General features: G+C 46.0%; 1 protein-coding gene across 1 annotated transcript in view; it reads right to left on the bottom strand.

Moving 5' to 3' along the window:
• LOC137536365 (transient receptor potential cation channel subfamily V member 5-like) overlaps positions 1–19,713 on the bottom strand; it is a 69,644-nt gene that overhangs the window by 33,399 nt on the left and 16,532 nt on the right. The window contains exon 2 of the mRNA XM_068258548.1: positions 7,292–7,389. Within this exon, the coding sequence (XP_068114649.1) occupies positions 7,292–7,389 (98 nt within the window). The remainder of the gene's footprint in view (positions 1–7,291; positions 7,390–19,713) is intronic.

Here is a 19,713-nt window from a genome sequence, read left to right as displayed (position 1 = left end):
TTTACACCAGCTTGGAGGAAGGAGGCTTTTCTATTGCAGGATAGTGGCTGGATAGTGTACGGGCATAAGCGTAGCAATCAACCCTGCGAGCCCTGCCATTGCAGGGGAGCCCAGAGGCTTTTGGGGCCCCTCCTCCTCCTCTCCCCAGTGTTCAGAGCAGAAAACTCTGTTGCCAAGCTCTGGCTGCCAATCATGTGCCCTCATGGGGTATGGGAACCAAGGGGGCCCCATGCGATAATTTTTGCCCAAGGGGGCCCTGATAAGTCTAGTTACACCATTGTGTACTGGTTAAGGGCTCTGCCTCTGACCAGGGTTCGTGCCCTCCCACCCATACCATGGACCATGGGGGCTGGTATAGCTCAGGCTGCAGAGCCCCATACATTCTGGGCTCTGCATTTTGGCTATCCCGGGCTGAATGGGTGACAAGGGGCTAAAGAAGCTTGGGAAGGGGGACCCTATGTTGTCCGTTTTTATGAAATGTATACAATGTGTATAGAGATCTCAGAACTCCAAATTAAGGATGAGCAGAAATTACGCCAATGCGCAATTATGCATCATAATTCACGTATGTAACGATCGGTGTCAGCACGCAGAGAGAATCTGATTATTGGTGATCTGCAGTATCACCAAGAATACAGATATATACCTGATCATTGATGATCTGCAGAATCACCGATAATACAGATATATTACTAACCTTTGGACACCTATGTATATAAGAGTGTTTGGTGTAACAGTAATACTTTGAGAAACACACCTGATGAGCAGGTGAACTTTGGCAGTATAGGCAATACTGCTTTAGAGAGTACAGAAACCTTCCAGCAGCCTGAGACTCTCCAAGGGGTGGAGTCAGGCTGGTGGTAGGAAGGACCAGAGAGTGAGTGACACCTGAAGGTGTATGTCTCTATCTGATCCAGAGACTATCTCTTAAGGGGAGAGATAGCTCTCGAGGTCAGGCAAGCCAGGTCGGCAACACACGGACAGACAAAGTACAAAGACAGAAGGCTGGTTCGGTATCCAAGGCAAGCAGGGTTTGGCAACGGAATATCAGATGTGCAAGGTATCGAATCAGAGATCAGAGGAGTAGTCAGGAAAGAAATAAGTCATAACAGATATCAATCAATGCCTAGTCTGGGTGTGAGGTCCGTGGTCTCTACATCCTGGAACTAGTCTGGTGTATAACAAGTTCCCTAGTCTGGGTGTGAGGTCTGTGGTCTCTACACCCTGGAACTAGTCTGAAGAATAACAGAATGATAATACAAGTAATCTGGCTCAGTGTGAATTCCCAGGTCCTCCTGGTTCAAACACACTGTTGGATCTGACTAAAGACTGAGTGCTTCCACGTAGTGTTCGCAACGGCAGACAACTTGTGACTGGCCAGCAGTAACTATATATGGAGTAGTGCTCTCTGGCACCCCCCCTAAGTGATCAACCAATAGTTACCAGCTCTGGGGTCAGCTGATCGGCTTGGTCAGCTTATCCCCCCGTGCCCACCATAAAAGTTCTGCCTCTCAGCGCGCGCATATTCCTATGCCTGTGTGAACTAACAGGCTCAGCCACATCAGACACACACTGCTGCGTGCAAACCGTCGTGCTGGACGCGGAACCAGCCGCCTTGCTGTCAATACATGCGGCGGCTTTTCCGCGTTCTGCCATGTTACCAGGCGCACGCTTCCGCGTGCAAACCGCCGCGTTGGACGCGGAATCAGCCGCCTTGCTATCAGCACACGCGGCGGCTTTTCCGTGTTCTCTCACAACGTATTCGTGAATTTCATTGTAATCATAATGCAACATTTCTGGGAAAAAAAGCTTTATTAGTTTTGTATGTAATTGTAAGCTTTCGTAATTAGGCATGAATTTACATGTGATTTTTTGCCGACTTTGGCGGTGAATAGCAAAGCCCCCATACAAGCTATTGCTACCAAAATTGCTACATATGTTAAGGAGAATAGTGGGTACAGGTAAAAAAAAATAAAATAAAAAAAAGTGTAGTTTGAGAAAACCAATTTTACAAATACAAAGAAAAATGTTTTTTTTAAGGCTACTTACACACTAGGACGTTGCGTTTAGGGGACGTTATAGGGCACATAACATGCCCCTAACGCAATGCCTGGTGCAATCTCTCCTGGTGCTCTCTGATGTGGACGGCGTTGTGCAGCTCACTCTGGCGTCCGTGATGCGTATTCTTGGACGCATGCGGCATCACGTGTTTAAATCCAGACTGAAAACCCACCTGTTCAGTTTGGCATTTGCAGAAATATAACTTTTGTTGTGTGAATACTTCATCCTACTAATTACTGAATCTGAGAGAGCCTAAGCGCTTTGAGTCCTATGGGAGAAAAGCGCTATAGAAATGTTATTGTATTGTATTATTGTATCACGTGGTCCCGCCAATCGCCGCACAGAGCGGCCGCTCCAGGAAGTAAACACTGCATGTCACACCGTGCAGTGAATATTAATTAGCCATGTGCCTGGCCGCTCTCCACTCCTCCCTAACACTACTGAGCATGTGCAAACAGTCTAACGCGGCTTAGCAGTGCATAACGCACAGCATGCAGCACTCTCAATGGATGTGCTGCGTTACAATGTAACGCAACGTGGGCACTGTGAACAGCCCATTGATTTTTTATTACTGTGCGGTGGGGTGTGTTACAGGCTGCTCTAACGTGCACCTGTAACATCTAACTGTGCAAGCAACCTTAAACTGTCATTTTTCTGAGTTTAAAAAACATTTTTCTTTGCATTTTTAAAATTGATTTGAAATTTTTTTTTTTTGACTTGTACCCACTAGTCTCCTTAACACAGCCTTTCTCAACCTTTTGTGAGCCGAACAACACTTACATTTTTTTTTTCAAATCTCAGGGAACCCCTGCATGAAAATGATGCCGAGAAACATCAACAGGAATAGGGGCCCTGAGTACAGGTAACCAGGCATAAGGGTCCCCAGTATAGGTAGGCAGGCATAGGTGTTCCCAGTATAGTTAGGCAGGCATAATGGCCCCCAGTATTGGTAGGCAGGCATAGGTGTTCCCAGTATAGGTAACCAAGCATAGTGGGCCCCAGTATAGGTAGGCAGGCATAGGTGTTCCCAGTATAGGTAGGCAGGAATAGGGCCCTTAGTATAGGTAACCAGGCATAGGTGTTCCCAGTATAGGTAACCAAGCATAGTGGGCCCCAGTATAGGTAGGCTGGAATTGGGCCCCCAGTATAGGTAACCAGGCATAGGTGTTCCCAGTATAGATAGGCAGGAATAGGGCCCCTCAGTATAAGTAGCCAGGCATAGGTGATTCCATTATAGGTAGGCAGGAAGAAGGCCCCCCCAGTATAGGTAACTAGAGAAAAAAAAAATATATATATACACACACACACACACACACACACACACACACACACACACACACACACACACACACACACACACACAGGATCTTCTCAAAAAAATAGCATATTGTTATAAAGTTCATTATTTTCTGTAATGTACTGATAAACATTAAACTTTCATATATTTTAGGTTCATTTCATATATTTTAGGTTCATTATTTTCTGTAATGTACTGATAAACATTAAACTTTCATATATTTTAGATTCAAATACACACAACTGAAGTAGTTCAAGCCTTTTATTGTTGTAATATTGATGATTCTGGCATACAGCTCATGAAAACCCAAATTTCCTATCTCAAAAAATTAGCATATTTCATCCGACCAATAAAAAAAAAGGTGTTTTTAAAACAAAAAAAGTAAATGTTTAAATATTTATGTTCAGTTATGCACTCAATACTTGGTCGGGAATCCTTTTGAAGAAATGACTGCTTCAATGCGGCGTGGCATGGAGGCAATCAGCCTGTGGCACTGCTCAGGTGTTATGGAGGCCCAGGATGCTTCGATAGCGGCCTTAAGCTCATCCAGAGTGTTGGGTCTTGCGTCTCAACTTTCTATTCACAATATCCCACAGATTCTCTATGGGATTCAGGTCGGGAGAGTTGGCAGGCCAATTGAGCACAGTAATACCATGGTCAGTAAACCATTTACCAGTGGTTTTGGCACTGTGAGCTGGTGCCAGGTCGTGCTGAAAAATGAAATCATCTCCACAAAGCTTTTTAGCAGATGGAAGCATGAAGTGCTCCAAAATCTCCTGATAGCTAGCTGTATTGACCCTGCCCTTGATAAAACACAGTGGGTGAACACCAGCAGCTGACATGGCACCCCAGACCATCACTGACTGTGGGTACTTGACACTGGACTTCAGGCATTTTGGCATTTCCCTCTCCCCAGTCTTCCTACAGACTCTGGCACCTTGATTTTCGAATGACATGTAAAAGTTGCTTTCATCTGAAAAAACTACTTTGGACCAGTGAGCAACAGTCCAATGCTTCTTCTCTGTAGCCCAGGTCAGGCGCTTCTGCCGCTGTTTCTGGTTCAAAAGTGGGTTCATGCTTCCATCTGCTGAAAAGCTTTATGGAGATGAAGATTTCATTTTTCAGCACGACCTGGCACCTGCTCACAGTGCCAAAACCACTGGTAAATGGTTCACTGACCATGGTATTACTGTGCTCAATTGGCCTGCCAACTCTCCTGACCTGAACCCCATAAAGAAACTGTGGGATATTGTGAAGAGAAAGTTGAGAGACGCAAGAGCCAACACTCTGGATGAGCTTAAGGCCGCTATCGAAGCATCCTGGGCCTCCATAACACCTGAGCTGTGCCACAGGCTGATTGCCTCCATGCCACGCCGTATTGAAGCAGTCATTTCTGCAAAAGGATTCCCGACCAAGTATTGAGTGCATAACTGAACATAAATATTTGAAGATTGACTTTTTTTGTTTTAAAAACACCTTTTTTTTATTGGTCGGATGAAATATGCTAATTTTTTGAGATAGGAAATTTGAGTTTTCATGAGCTGTATGCCAAAATCATCAATATTAAAACAATAAAAGGCTTGAACTACTTCAGTTGTGTATATTTGAATCTAAAATATATGAAAGTTTAATGTTTATCAGTACATTACAGAAAATAATGAACTTCATCACAATATGCTAATTTTTTGAGAAGATCCTGTATATATATATATATATATATATATATATATATATATATATATATATATATATATATATATATATATATACACTTATTTTTTTCACCTCTAGTTAGGACATTAAATAAGTTATTAAGAAAAGGGAGTTGCTGAACGGGGTGTGGCTAGAAAACAGCAAAGATCTATTATCCCTTCGCACTCTCGCATGCAAATGTTCAAACAAATGCATTCACAGATTCACTCATCCAGGCACAACTGTTATCCCTACAGCTAAGTTAAAAACCGGGGTTTTAGTTCACAGAAGACACATAACGATGCACATGGATACATTACGTTAGCTCCCTTGTGCGATTGGTAAGATGCACTGCCTGTCCCAGGAGAGGACGTCAGGATGTGTGCTCCTAATCCATTGATAGGTTTGATGCAATGAATGGGTTTGCATGTCTGCACTATGCATGTAACAGGGCCAGAGTTAGGACACCTATGTTTACCTGGGTACTTCTGCACAGTATAGGAGTATAGGTAACTAGACATGGGTGTTTTCAGTATAGGTAGGCAGGAACAGGGGCCCTCAGTCTCCAGGTGTCAGCATGTAGGGGAAGTAACAACTGGCCCCCAGTGCAGCCTCAAGTGTCCATCAGCTGCACAGGACTCCAGGGTCAGTTATCAGCCACCCTACGCAATCCACACACTACAGTGCACGCTGACACCCGGCAAGAAGATCCTCACCCGGTGACTGCCTCGATTTCCATCTTCTCTTCACATCAGCTGTCTTCTCCTCCTCCAGCTGTCACCTCCTCCTTACGTCCACCATGCTCGCTCTAAACAACATTGAAGGGTGCGTAAACTGCCCTGAAGGAGAGCGACGTGATGCGCCGTGGATTGAATTAATCCGCCCGCCGCAACAGAAGGAAAATGGGACTAATCTGTCCTGCAGAAGAGGCAAAACGCTGCAGAACCCCTGAGGGATTCTCACGGAACCGCAGGGTTCCACAGAACCCTGGTTGAAAAACGCTGCCTTAACCTTTCTGGTGGTAAGCCCGAGCTGAGCTCGGGCTATGCCACCGGAAGGCACCGCTCAGACCCCACTGGGCCGATTTGCATAATTTTATTTGCTAAATGCAGCTAGCACTTTGCTAGCTGCGTGTGCCATCCGATCGCCACCGCTCCCCGCCGATTCGCCGCTATCCGCCCCCCCCCCCCCAGACCCCGTGCGCTGCCTGGCCAATCAGTGCCAGGCAGTGCTGAGGGGTGGATCGGAGTCCCCTTGGACATCAGGACGTCGGTGACGTCATCCCGCCCCGTCGCCTTGTCTCGCTACATATTTAAAAAAAAAAGGCTGTGCTGCCCCCTGGTATATTTTAATAAACCACCGGGAGGGTTAACATATGTAGCAATTTTGTTGAAAATAGCATGTATGGGGGCTTTGCACCGCCAAAATTGGCACAAAATAATGCCTAAATTATGCATACATTCATGGGAATGCTTATACAAAATCAATTGAAATTTGTAATTACGTGTAGGCGTAATTGCGAAAATGTACGTGAAATTTTGCATCATCATTGCCGGGAATTGCAGTAGAGTATACCACAGCAAAGTGTCATTTTACTGAGTTTAAAAAACATTTTTCCTAAGAGCTGTAATCTATTTTCTCATAAACTGCATAGGCCTCAATTCACTAAACTTATCTCCTGTCTTTAATAACTCTTCTAGAGTTGTTACCATGGTGATAAGGCATGTAGTATTCAGGAAACATTTTACCTCAGGCAAGCCTAAAGTTAACTCTTCTGTCTTTAAATTAACTCTCCAATCCTTAAAATAACTCCAGAGTTAAAGACAGGCTGTTAATTAGCTGCATGTGAAAATAACTACAGGGGAGGTAAATTAACTACAGAGGAGGTAAATTAACTACAGAGGAGGTAAATTAACTACAGAGGAGGTAAATTAACTACAGGAGAGGTAACTTAAGGAATGAAGAGGTAAGATAACTCTCTCACGTGTGGAGGTAAGTTTTCTCTTGCCTTATTATCTCTAGCATGATCTTAGTGAATTGAGGCCAATGTCTTTTCACATTTTTTTTTAACCATGTTCCTACTAATCTCCCTAACATTCGTGGCCAATACATTCAGTATTTCCCGTCGGAACGCCGGATTTCGACAAGTTTGGAATTCAGCTGTTCCAATCAACCCTAGTCTTATATCATCACGGTAGTCAAAAATATGAAAGAAAAAAAAAAAATCACGTGGCTACTTACCCGTGATATACAAGTCAGTGCATGGGTCGTCTAGTAGTTTCCGTATTGTCCTTGCATCATTCTCCCTGGCTGCATTGAGTAACGGAGAGTCCTTGATGCTAAAAGCAAACATCAAAAAGTGTAACTTAGTAAAATAAAGTAAAAAACAAACAAACACACAACTTACTCCTCCTGAGATTCTGGCAGAAATCCAGCCAAAGCATATTATTTTTGTTTCAGATACAATGACAGGAGAGGAACTGACATCCCCTGTCAGGGCCGGCGCTACCATTAAGGCAAGGGGGCAATTTGCCTGTCCCGTCTTCGGATAGTTCAAAATTCAATTTATCCGGCCAAGCTGCCGGGTACTGCGGCCATTGGGTGAAGTATCGGCAGGTAGGGGAAGGAGCAAGGGCCCCTCGAATGCCTCCCCCTGCCTGTCCGTTTGAAGAGTTATGCAACCAGAAATGTCAGTAACTCCCGTGACAGCGATGTTGGGGTTGGGAACTTTTGCAAGTCATCTTGTCACACAGATCTGTGTTTTCTCTCTGCTGCCCCCTAGTGGCGCTTCTCATTACTGCTCTACTAGAGGAGTCAGTGGGGAGATACAGAACTGTGTGATGGGGAGAAGACTTGCTGAAGTTCTAGGCGGAGCTGACAGGTGAGTTTTAACTTGTTTCTACTTGCATAGCTCTGCATATGGGGGGTACCTAAAATGCGGGACATCTGGCTATCTATACTATGAGGGGCACACCTGGTTATCTGTACTGGGGAGGGGGGCTATCTAATCCTGGGGGACACATCTGTCCATTTATACTGTGCGGGAACTACAGTACCTGTGGCAGGGTAGTGATGGAAGCGGTGGGGTGGTGGAGGTCAGGAGGGCCCCCAAGTTACTTTTGCCTCAGGGCCCCACTGAAGCTAGAACTGGCCCTGTCCGCTGTTCGTGTTGGATTGCTGTTTGTGTTCTAAAAAGGAGAGTTTTAGGCTGGGTGCACACTTGAAGGTACAAAATCAGTCTTTTTTTTTTGTTCTGATTTTGCGTAACACTGATCAAATTTACTCTCATGTCTTCTACCCACGTATTGTATGGGAATTGCATTTTCCATGCAATTTTAAAGGTTGTGGCAAAAGACAATAAATATTACACATGCTCTCAGCATGCGGAAATTAGGCATATGCAGTCCCCCCCCCCCCCCCTCGCAAAGCAAATGCAAAAACTAATTTTCTGTGGTCCAATAACTCTCTTCTTTACAAGTGCAGTAATGCATTTGATGGCACAATGTCCACAACTAAACCCAGGCTGGGATCACACTTGTCAGTAAAGAAAACCATGAGTTTTCTGCTATGTGCGTTTGTGTTTTTTTTCTGCATTTTTTTAATAATCTGCTTTTTCAACCATTGAAAAAAAACTTTTTTGTTTTTTACAAAAGCGCAAGCATGAAACTGATCACAATCTGTGAAGCTGAAGCCACCCCCTACCCCTGCGTACATTACCTGATCTGGCCGGCGCGAGTCCCCTGGTCTCCTCTGTCTTCTTCTCCGTGCTCGGCTCCTCCAGCTTCACTGAACTTCCTGCCGGGGAATTTTAAACAGTAGAGGGCGCTCTACTGTTTAAACTTCCTGCTGGGACAGGAAGTTCATTGAAGCTGGAGGAGCCGAGCACGGAGAAGAAGACAGAGGAGACCAGGGGACTCGCGTCGGTCGGAGCGGGTAATGCCGCTAGCGTCGGGCATTCGAATGCCGCTATCAATGCACTCCCGACCCGCCGCCGATCGAGCGAAAGCTTCCACACGGACGGATTGACGTTTGCGCAACGATTTCACAGCAGATTCCATCACAGTGATCGAATCTGCTGTATATCGGCTGGAAAATCGTTAGGGGCCCCTTTAGAATGATTTCAAGCTCCCCAAGTTTATAGCTAGACAAGATTAGGGTATGTGACAATTTGTGCTTCATATATTTTCTGAATAACGAAAATATAAGGAAGCTTTACAATGATGACATTATCTATATGGAAATATCTTTGTGTCCCACTTCTTTAACCTCCCTGGCGGTAAGCCCGTGCTGAGCACGGGCTATGCCGCCGGGAGGCACCGCTCAGGCCCCGCTGGGCCGATTTGCATAATTTTTTTTTTGCTACACGCAGCTAGCACTTTGCTAGTTGCGTGTAGCATTCAATCGCCGCCGCTACCCGCCGCTATTCATCGCACCGCGTGTCCCCCCCGAGACCGCGTGCGCTGCCTGGCCAATCAGTGCCAAGTAGCGCTGTGGGGTGGATGGGAGTTCCCTTTGGCGTCACGACGTCGATGACGCCGGTGACGTCATCCCGTCCGTCGCCATGGCGATGGGGGAAGCCCTCCAGGAGATCCCGTTCTTTGAACGGGATCTCCTGATCTCCGGCGGCGATCGGAGGGGCTGGGGGGATGCCGCTGAGCAGCGGCTATCATGTAGCGAGACTTTGTCTCGCTACATGAAAAACAAACAAAAAAAAAAACACTACTTTGCTGCCCCCTGGCGGATTTTTTTAAACCGCCAGAAGGGTTAAAGTACCCCTGGGCAAATCCAAGAAAATCAGATTTACTTACCAGGGGTGTCCTCCAGCCCTTAGAAGCCTCTGTGTCCCTCACCGCAGCTCTCCTCTCTGCCAGTGTCCTGGGATCCTCTCCGTGGCGGCCACCAACCTGTCCAGGTCTGGACTTCTGTGTTGAGGGACTCATAGGCTTCTAGGGGCGGGAGGAAGCCCCAGGTAAGCAAATATGAATGTTCTTGTATTTTCTTGGTTTTGCTTCATGTATTCTTTAACCACTTGATGACCCACCCTATACCCCCCCTTAAGGACCAGCGCTGTTTTGAGTGATCTGTGCTGGGTGGGCTGTGCAGCCCCCAGCACAGATCAGGTTGCAGGCAGAGAGATCAGATTGCCCCCCCCCCTTTTTTTTTTTTTTTTTTTAAACACATTTTATTGAGCCAAATATATCAAAGATTTACAACAACGGTTTCCACAAATGAATTCAAGATAACACATAGTATAATCTTATCACATGTAGAATTTGCAATGATAGCTTTCAGCTCAATTTTCTTAATTAACAAACTATGGTTATCCTCAACCTGAGGAAACCTAAACAAAAACTACCAAACTGTGTATCATTGCAGACACCCACTTCCACTCATATAACCATTTCCTTATAGGTCCAAGATAAAACATTATTTCCAGATCCAGATGCCCCCCATTGCCCCCCTTTTCCCCCCCCTATGGGGATGATGTGCAGGGGGGGTCTGATCTCTCCTGCCTGCCTGGGTGTTGCGGGGGGGGGGGCACCTCAAAGCCCCGCTCCGCGGCGAAATTCCCCCCTCCCTCTGCTACCTGCTCCCCCCCCGGCGATCAAGGCTGCACAGGACGCTATCCGTCCTGTGCAGCCAGTGACAGGACGTCCCCTGTCACATGGCGGCGATCCCCGGCCGCTGATTGGCCGGGGATCGCCGATCTGCCTTACGGCGCTGCTGCGCAGCAGCGCCGTACAATGTGAACAAAGCGGATTATTTCCGCTTGTGTTTACATTTAGCCTGCGAGCCGCCATCGGCGGCCCGCAGGCTATTCACGGAGCCCCCCGCCGTGATTTGACAGGAAGCAGCCGCTCGCGCGAGCGGCTGCTTCCTGATTAATCAGCCTGCAGCTGGCGACGCAATACTGCGTCGCTGGTCCTGCAGCTGCCACTTTGCCGACGCACGGTATAAGCGTGCGGTCGGCAAGTGGTTAAAGGGGTATTTCTTATCAGGACTTGCCACTTATTGTCAACAGTAAGGAGACAGGACAGACCTAGTTGCAGATTTTGTAGCAATCTCTGGCCACCATATCACTGCATGAGTATACAAAGGACAAAAGGGCATCACAACAATATATAGAAAACAAATGTACACAATTTTGCATTCATTATCTTGGCTTAAAGAGAACCCGAGGTGGGTTTGTGAAATCATGCTAGGACACAGAGGCATGTTGTGTGTACTGTGACCAGCCTCTGTGTCCTTCTATTCTGCCTCCAGCCCCCCTGCGCTCTGTTGTCCCCACTTATAAAAACCGCCACACTAGCGACACACAGATTGTCTCTAGCCTACCAATTACCTTATCCTGTCGCTCCCCCGCCTCCTACATAGCGCGGCTCCCCTCCTGCATCCCTTCCTTCTCCGCCTCTGTAAGCTGATTGGAGGAAACTTACAGAGGCGGGGAGGGAAAAGAGGCAGGCGGGGAGCCGCGCTTTACAGGAGGTGGAGAAGTAGCGCTGTCTGTCAGGATGCATTTCCACTAGGAAAATACATATATAAATCTTTATATTAGCCCTAAAAAGGGGGAAAAAAAAAATGAAGGACAGAGAGGATCTGTCCATCCAAAAAAGGGAAAGTTGAAAGCTACTGTTCTTTGCAGCAGTTAGCATGCCTGCCTCCATAATAGAGATAGGCATGTTAGGTCACATACATTTGTGGATCATTTTGGAAAGTAATTACAACACTTTTTTGTATTTACTATTAAAAGCTTCCGTAGAGTAAACTTTCCTGAAGGTCTTACTCATTAATCACAGAGCAAACCTGGACCTCATCCAACTAGGATATAGCAAATTAAATATGAAACAGAACCAACTGGTTTTACAAATGTGTAATTAACCCAAACAATTCAGCAAACTGATTAACATGGCAGTGTGACTTGATTACACAAGTATAAGCTCACATACAACTGCTGCTACATTTCAGCGTTTGGTGGATCCTGGCTCTGGTGAAATGTGTATTCTTCAATTTTTAGCTCTGCACTTCTTCCACAACCTGAGCCGTCCTCCTCCTGCTGGAGTCTTTCCATCTCTGAGGAACTCCAATAGGGCTGGAACCCACTAAGGCTTTTCTGGCAGGGTTTTGGGATCGGCGACGATCGCTGGTGATTCCCAAAAATGCTTTGTCAATGTAAGTGAGTGAGAGGGAACCCATTAGTGTGACTGCGATTAGTGGTAATTGCAATCGCAGGACATGCAGCATTTTGATCACGTTAATGCTCAATGCAAAGTATATAAGCGCTGCATAAACTGCTTATCAAAGTGATTATGAAGCGCTGGGGGGGGGGGGGCAAGCAATCCCACTTTAAATAAAACAATACTTACCCAGTGTCTTGATTTCTGTCTTCCGTCCGTAGCTCCACCCCCTAAAGGAAGAGGTCACAGGTGCTTTTCTGATTGGCCCCAGAGAAGCACCTTACCCCACAGGTAAATGTGTGGGGACATCTAGTGGCCAAAAAGCATTTAACAATACAAAAATAATAAAATATGCATTTCCTATCCCCATAACCTGCCTATTAACCCGTTCAACTGCCTCCCTGCCCCTATATAACACAACCTTAAAACAACAACAATAATAATAAAGTGATGGATCGAAAAAGGCAATACATACGTTGTCCTCTTAGCTTTTTAAATATGTATGCCATGAGTGTGTATTACTATTACTTTTATTTTTGCAAATAAGGGCTCGTAATTGATAGAGTACAATGAGAAAACCAAAATCACTATGGAAAAAATGCACTTTTATTCCAAATAAAATATTGTTGCCATACATTTTACTAGAGACATTATGTAATTGTCGTAATAGCTGGGAAAATGGGCAAATAAAATTTGTGAGTTTTAATTACAGTGGCACATTTTATTTTAAAACTATAATAGCTGAAAATTGAGAATATTGTTTTAATTATTTTACTTTTATTCCCTTTCAAATGCATATAAAATAAAATAATTCCTAGCAAAAAGTATCACCCAAAGAAAAACCGAATTTGTGGCCCAAAAAACGATGTATAAATCATTTAAGTGTGATAAGTAGTGATAAAGTTATTGCCGAATGAATGGACGCAGCGCTGAAATATGAAAATTGCTCTGGTTTTTAAGGCGAAATTCCTTAGGAGGTGAAGCAGCTAAGCACCAAAGAGGTCAAGAAACCTAGTCCCCGGTACCATTCTGTACTTTATATTTTTAGAACATCTTAATTTTCCAGCACCCATCTCCAATCACCCACACAATGGTGGTAAAGCATTTTCAGGCTCAGTAAAAATTAAAGGGAAAAAAGTACACTTAGAACAATGAGAAAATACCATCAAATTACAAGTGATCACATGACAGCACAATCAACCAGCTTGTAGAATAGAAAGGTGTATTAAAGGTCAGAGGACCTTTGCTTTCGTTACAAAGGATTGAAAATATTGATTGGCACAGCAAAGCACTGCCCATAAATTTTAATGAGAATGGTTCCTATAAACAAGAATATGAAGGAAGAACTATACCAGCTTCAGTGGTAAGCCAATCTTGTTAAACCTATAAACAATGTTTTATGAGTTTTAGCACAATATAAAATGCTTGTGTGCACTTTGACTATTGACACTTTTATTACTTTTCACATACTTGAGGTGTTTTGACTTTTGCCCTTCAGAGTCCAACAGTTGACAGGTTAGGGTAGCGAAAGACAGGGGTGAGGTTTACATTTGTGGAAAACCTCAAATTGCAGAAAACCTCTCCCATTCACAGTTTACTACTTGAGTGAACTTATGGGAATGTTTTCCTGGGAAAATGATAATAGCCCAGTCTACCAACCACTTCCGTACCAGTAGTCTCTGCCCCCTTAAGGACCAGAGACTGCTGGTACGGTAAACTGCCATCTCCCGCCGCTCTCGCCATTCACGACGCTGCCCCATCACCGTAGGCTCCTCTCTTTGCCGTCTTTATGACGGCAAAGTTCTGACAGCCGGTCAGGAGCCACTTTCATTGGCTCTCCGTGATGACTCCTGACCTGCTTACAGAGCTCTGCCTTCTTATAGATGGCAGAGCGAGCAAATTGCCGCGGGTTCAGAGCGATGGTGTTGATGGTAATGGTGGGGATGCTCAATTCACCAGGATGTTGAATCTACATCCAGTAAGAGTGGAAGCACCACCTGCTGGACGTAGATTCATACTGCGTCAGTCCAGAACCAGTTAAACCAGGTGTGCCCAACCTACGGCCCGCGGGCCATTTGTGGCCCGCGAGGCCTGTTTATGTGGCCCGCGGAGGTGTCCTGGAGAGGATCGGGTGAGGGCAGAGGCTGCACGCGGAGGGAGACGATCGGGGGTTATATGAGGCTGCCCGCGGAGGGAGAGGATCGGGTGGATATAGGCTGAGAACGGAGGGAGAGGATCGGGTGGTATTGGTACAGAGTCTGTACTACAGACCGTTATCCTTGCTGCATCGGCATTCGGCAAGTAGTTGCGCGCATACACCCGAGTGTGCTGCGTATTCAGCCCCGGGTAGCGCTGGGATAGTTACAAAGCCTTCCTCATTGGTTATTGCAGGAACCTTCCTCCAATAGGAATCAGCCTGATTCCTATTGGAGAAAGGTTCCTGCAGTAACCAATGAGGAAGGCTTTGTAACTATCCCAGCGCTACCCGGGGCTGAATACGCAGCACACTCGGGTGTATGCGCGCAACAACTTGCCGAATGCCAATGCAAGGATAACGGTCTGTAGTACAGAGTCTGTACCAATACCACCCGATCCTCTCCCTCCGTCCTCAGCCTATATCCACCCGATCCTCTCCCTCCGCGGGCAGCCTCGTCCTCAGCATAATTACAGGCCCACGCAGAGCCGACAGCCCCCTCAGCCAGCACAGAGCTGACAGCCCCCTCAGGCCCACACAGAGCCCACAGCCCCCTCAGCCAGCACAGAGCCGACAGCCCCCTCAGCCAGCACAGAGCCCACAGCCCCCTCAGCCAGCACAGAGCCCACAGCCCCCTCAGGCCCACTCAGAGCCGACAGCCCCCTCAGCCAGCACAGAGCCCACAGCCCCCTCAGCCAGCACAGAGCCCACAGCCCCCTCAGCCAGCACAGAGCCCACAGCCCCCTCAGCCAGCACAGAAGCGACAGCCACCTCAGCCAGCACAGAGCTGACAGCCCCCTCAGCCAGCACAGAGCTGACAGCCCCCTCAGCCAGCACAGAGCCCACAGCCCCCTCAGGCCCACACAGAGCCCACAGCCCCCTCAGCCAGCACAGAGCCGACAGCCCCCTCAGCCAGCACAGAGCTGACAGCCCCCTCAGGCCCACACAGAGCCCACAGCCCCCTCAGGCCCACACAGAGCCGACAGCGCCCTCAGCCAGCACAGAAGCGACAGCCCCCTCAGCCAGCACAGAGCTGACAGCCCCCTCAGGCCCACACAGAGCCCACAGCCCCCTCAGGCCCACACAGAGCCGACAGCCCCCTCAGCCAGCACAGAGCCGACAGCCCCCTCAGCCAGCACAGAGCCGACAGCCCCCTCAGGCCCACACAGAGCCGACAGCCCCCTCAGGCCCACACAGAGCCGACAGCCCCCTCAGGCCCACACAGAGCCGACAGCCCCCTCAGCCAGCACACTACAGGCAGGCCACGTGTGAGTAATTAGGCCTCTGTTCCTCCTCAGCAGAGCTGACAGCCTCCTCAGCCAGCACACTACAGGCTGGACTCTGATACCATTGCTGCATCAATCTGCCCTGTGCATACACCCAGGTACCGTACTGGACTCTTGATACCATTGCTGCATTAATATCTGCCCTGTGCATACACCCAGGTACCGTACTGGACTCTGATACCATTGCTGCATCAATCTGCCCTGTGCATACACCCAGGTACCGTACTGGACTCTGATACCATTGCTGCATTAATCTGCCTCTGCACATACACGGGCACACTACAGGCCCTGTAAGTGGCACAATGTCGGTTCGTAAAAAGCTGAAGGTGCACTCGGAGTGCAGAAATTTTCAAGAGAAGTGGACAAACTTGTATTTTTTCGTACAACATGAAGATAAACCATTGTGTCTCATCTGCAAGTATACAGCATCAGTGTTTAAGGAGTACAATGTCAAACGACACTATGAAACAAAACATAAGGCTAAGTATGATGAATATGTTGGTTTGCACAGAGAACAGAAAATTGCCAAATTGCGTGAAGAACTTGGTGGAATACCAAAAAGTGTTTAATCAAAAAAGAAAAGAGAATGAAGCAGCAGTCAGAGCAAGTTTTCGAGTGGCTCATATATTGAGTAGGGAAGCCAAACCATTTTCTGAAGGTGAATGTGTAAAAAGGTGCATCTTGGCTGTAGTGGAAGAACTGTGCCCGGAAAAAAAGAGTGAAATTGAAGCTGTTAGCTTGTCGCGTATGACTATCACGAGACGGGTGGAAGATTTGGGAAGCGATCTTCAGCTACAGCTAAAGAAAAAGGCAAGTCAGTTTGTAATGTTTTCAATTGCAGCTGATGAATCTACAGATGTGAGTGACACTGCTCAATTGTTAGTATTTATTCGTGGTGTTACCCCTATGTTTGAAATTACTGAGGAACTGGCAGCAATGAAGAGCATGCATGGAACAACTACTGGTGAAGACTTGTTCAGAGAAGTGTCAGAAGTGATCAATGACCTTGCGCTAGACTGGAGTAAATTAGTAGGAGTGACTACGGATGGTGCAAAAAGCATGGTTGGACGGCACAATGGGTTGGTTGCAAGAGTAAGTCAAAAGGTGATCGAATCAAATGGATCTCGACCATTGGGGCTCCATTGCATTATACATCAGCAAAATCTCTGTGGGAAGCAGTTGAATTTGGAACATGTGATGAAAGTAGTTGTTCACTCTGTTAACTTCATAAGATCCCATGCGCTGAATCACAGAACTTTCAGAAAATTACTAGATGAAATGGAATCAGAACACGAAGATGTCATTTATCATAGTGAAGTCCGCTGGTTGAGCAGGGGAAGGGTATTGAAACGCTTTTTTGAATTGCGAAACGAGATCAATATCTTTATGACTGGAAAATCAAAGCAACTTCCTGAGCTTGGCGATCCCTCATGGCTGTGGGATTTGGCAATTCTCTGCGATTTGACGGAATATTTGAATGAGCTCAATGTCAAGCTGCAAGGCAAAAACAAACTTATCTGTCATGTGTATGCAGACATAAGTGCATTTAAAACTAAATTGCAACTGTTCATAGAACAAGCAGAACAAGAAATATTGGTGCACTTTCCAACCTGCGCTGCCTTGCGACAAGAACAGAGTAGTCCCTTCCCAAGGAGAAAAATGATTCAACTTTTGAAGCTGCTGAATGAAAGTTTTGAAGAAAGGTTTGAAGATTTTCACAGCCTCAAGAATGAAATCCGTTTGTTTGAAAACCCATTTTCAGTTGAGGTTTCCACTGCACCAAGTGATTTACAACTGGAACTGATTGAGTTACAATGCCAGACATCGCTTCAGGACAAGTTTAGAGAAAAGTTGCTACCTGAATTTTATGCGGAACTCCCACTGCAGGACTTTCCAAATTTGCGGAAACACGGCCTGAAAATGGTCACAACTTTTGCCAGTACTTATGTCTGTGAGCAAACTTTCTCAGTGATGAAAAGGGCAAAAACTGGCTCACGTTCTCGCATCACAGATGATCATCTTCATTCTGTATTAAGAATAAATGTTACAAATTTGGAGCCAAATATCCAGAAATTGGTTTCTGAAAAACAGCCGCAAACTTCTCATTAAGAAAATGTACATCAAATGGTGAGTACAACATTTCTTATATTGTCGTTTTCTTTCCATTTCCAACACCATGTTAACTGTTACTAGAAAAACGTTAAAAGTTTTACATCGAAATTTTGTATGCATGTGTTCCGGCCCTCGAGATTTTTCTTGATTTGAAGTTCGGCCCTCGGGCCAAAAAAGGTTGAGCACCACTGAGTTAAACAGTCAGCAGGTTTAGAATGGCTAGAATGAGGGGCTTCCTGTGTGTATAAAAGGCCATTTCCCAGCAGGCATTGTGAGTGCTAAAGTAGTGTAGAGATAGTAGGGAACAACGGTTGGATCGGGACTTGATCACTTTGCTGACAGTTCAGGGGAACTGCTATAGAAGATTAACGCATCTGTTACTATGGAGGGGTTGGAGGGATGACTCACAAAGCAGCATCATCCAGCACAAGAGGTAAGAAGAACAAATTGCTTCATTTCTACAATAATTATTATGTATAAATGATTTAGTCAGTGTTTGCCCATTGTAAAAATCTTTTAAATCCCTGATTTACATTCTGACATTTATCACAAGGTGACATTTTTACTGTTGGCAGGTGATGTAGCTGCTGCTTGCTGTTTTGGCAGTTGGAAACAGCTGTAAACAGCTATTTCCCACAAGGCAACAAGGTTCACAGACAGGAAACTGCCAGAAGTACCTCGGTACTCAGAGCTTCTTGTGGGAGGGGTTTCAGCACAATATCAGTCATACAGCGCCCCCTGATGGTCTGTGAAAATGACTAGATTTCTCATGCAAAAAGGGGGTATCAGCTACTGATTGGGATTAAGTTCAATTCTTGGTCGGAGTTTCTCTTTAAGGGTCACTGTTGTTCAACCACTTGAGGACCAGAGGTTTATACCCCCTAGTGACCAGGCCATTTTTTACAATTCTGCACTTCACAACTTTAATGGCTTATTCGCGGGTCATACAACTTGGCAGTCGGCACCCAAATTACATTGTGGGAAATAACAGCTTTTTTCCAAGCAACCAGTGTCTCCCTCTGAGCATATGTATATCTATTAAAAAAAATAAAAAAAATAAAACAACCTTTTAGCCTATCACATTGTTAGTAGGTATGGTTACACATAATGGCAGCTGGTGCTTCCTTGCCCCCCCCCCCCCATATGTCTGCCAGTAGTAAAGATGATGATGTGCAGGCTGATTGTGGATCAAACAGCATGAACAAATTACAGGGCGAATCTCAATCGTTTCTTGATCATCTCACTTTGCAATGTATTGGTTTATTTCCGCCCCCCCCCCCCCCCTTCTTTCGCTAAAGCTTCTCTTTTAGCTTGACCACTTAGCAATACTGTAACTAGAGATACACTTTAACGGTTTTGAGATGTGAAGGCGATATTTATACTGGTTGAACTCGATGGACGTATGTCTTTTTTCAACCAAATTAACTATGTAACTATATAGCGGAAGTTCAGAGCAGCCTGTGAAATTACAGTGGGATCATCCACGAAGTATAAACACCCAGTAATAACCATAATAATTTCCCTCACTGTGGTATTTCAGAATCTCTGCACTCTGCAGATAAGAGATCTCACACTTGTGCTGGTTCTACTCATTACTCTATAACTATTCTCCCTCCTGAAATAACAGCTCAGCTTCCCACAATGACACAGGCAATTGCCTCTGCTGCTGCTGCTGGAGTACTTTTTATTAACAAAAAAAGCTTATCTTTACAACCATCTGCAAAGAGCCACGGGCAATCAGCCGACAGCCTGCCGCCCTGCGCCAGCGAGATCTCACAGGATAAATCCATTGATACTTCTCTCCAGAAAACCTGCTGACCTCACGTGCCCCTCCGCAGTGCTTCATGGGCAACCGAGCGCAACAAGAGGCTCATTCACTGAGTGACGGAGACAGAA

Source organism: Hyperolius riggenbachi, chromosome 10 (assembly GCF_040937935.1).
Source record: "Hyperolius riggenbachi isolate aHypRig1 chromosome 10, aHypRig1.pri, whole genome shotgun sequence".
Classification (NCBI taxonomy): domain Eukaryota; kingdom Metazoa; phylum Chordata; class Amphibia; order Anura; family Hyperoliidae; genus Hyperolius; species Hyperolius riggenbachi.
This window is presented reverse-complemented; position numbering and strand designations above follow the sequence as displayed.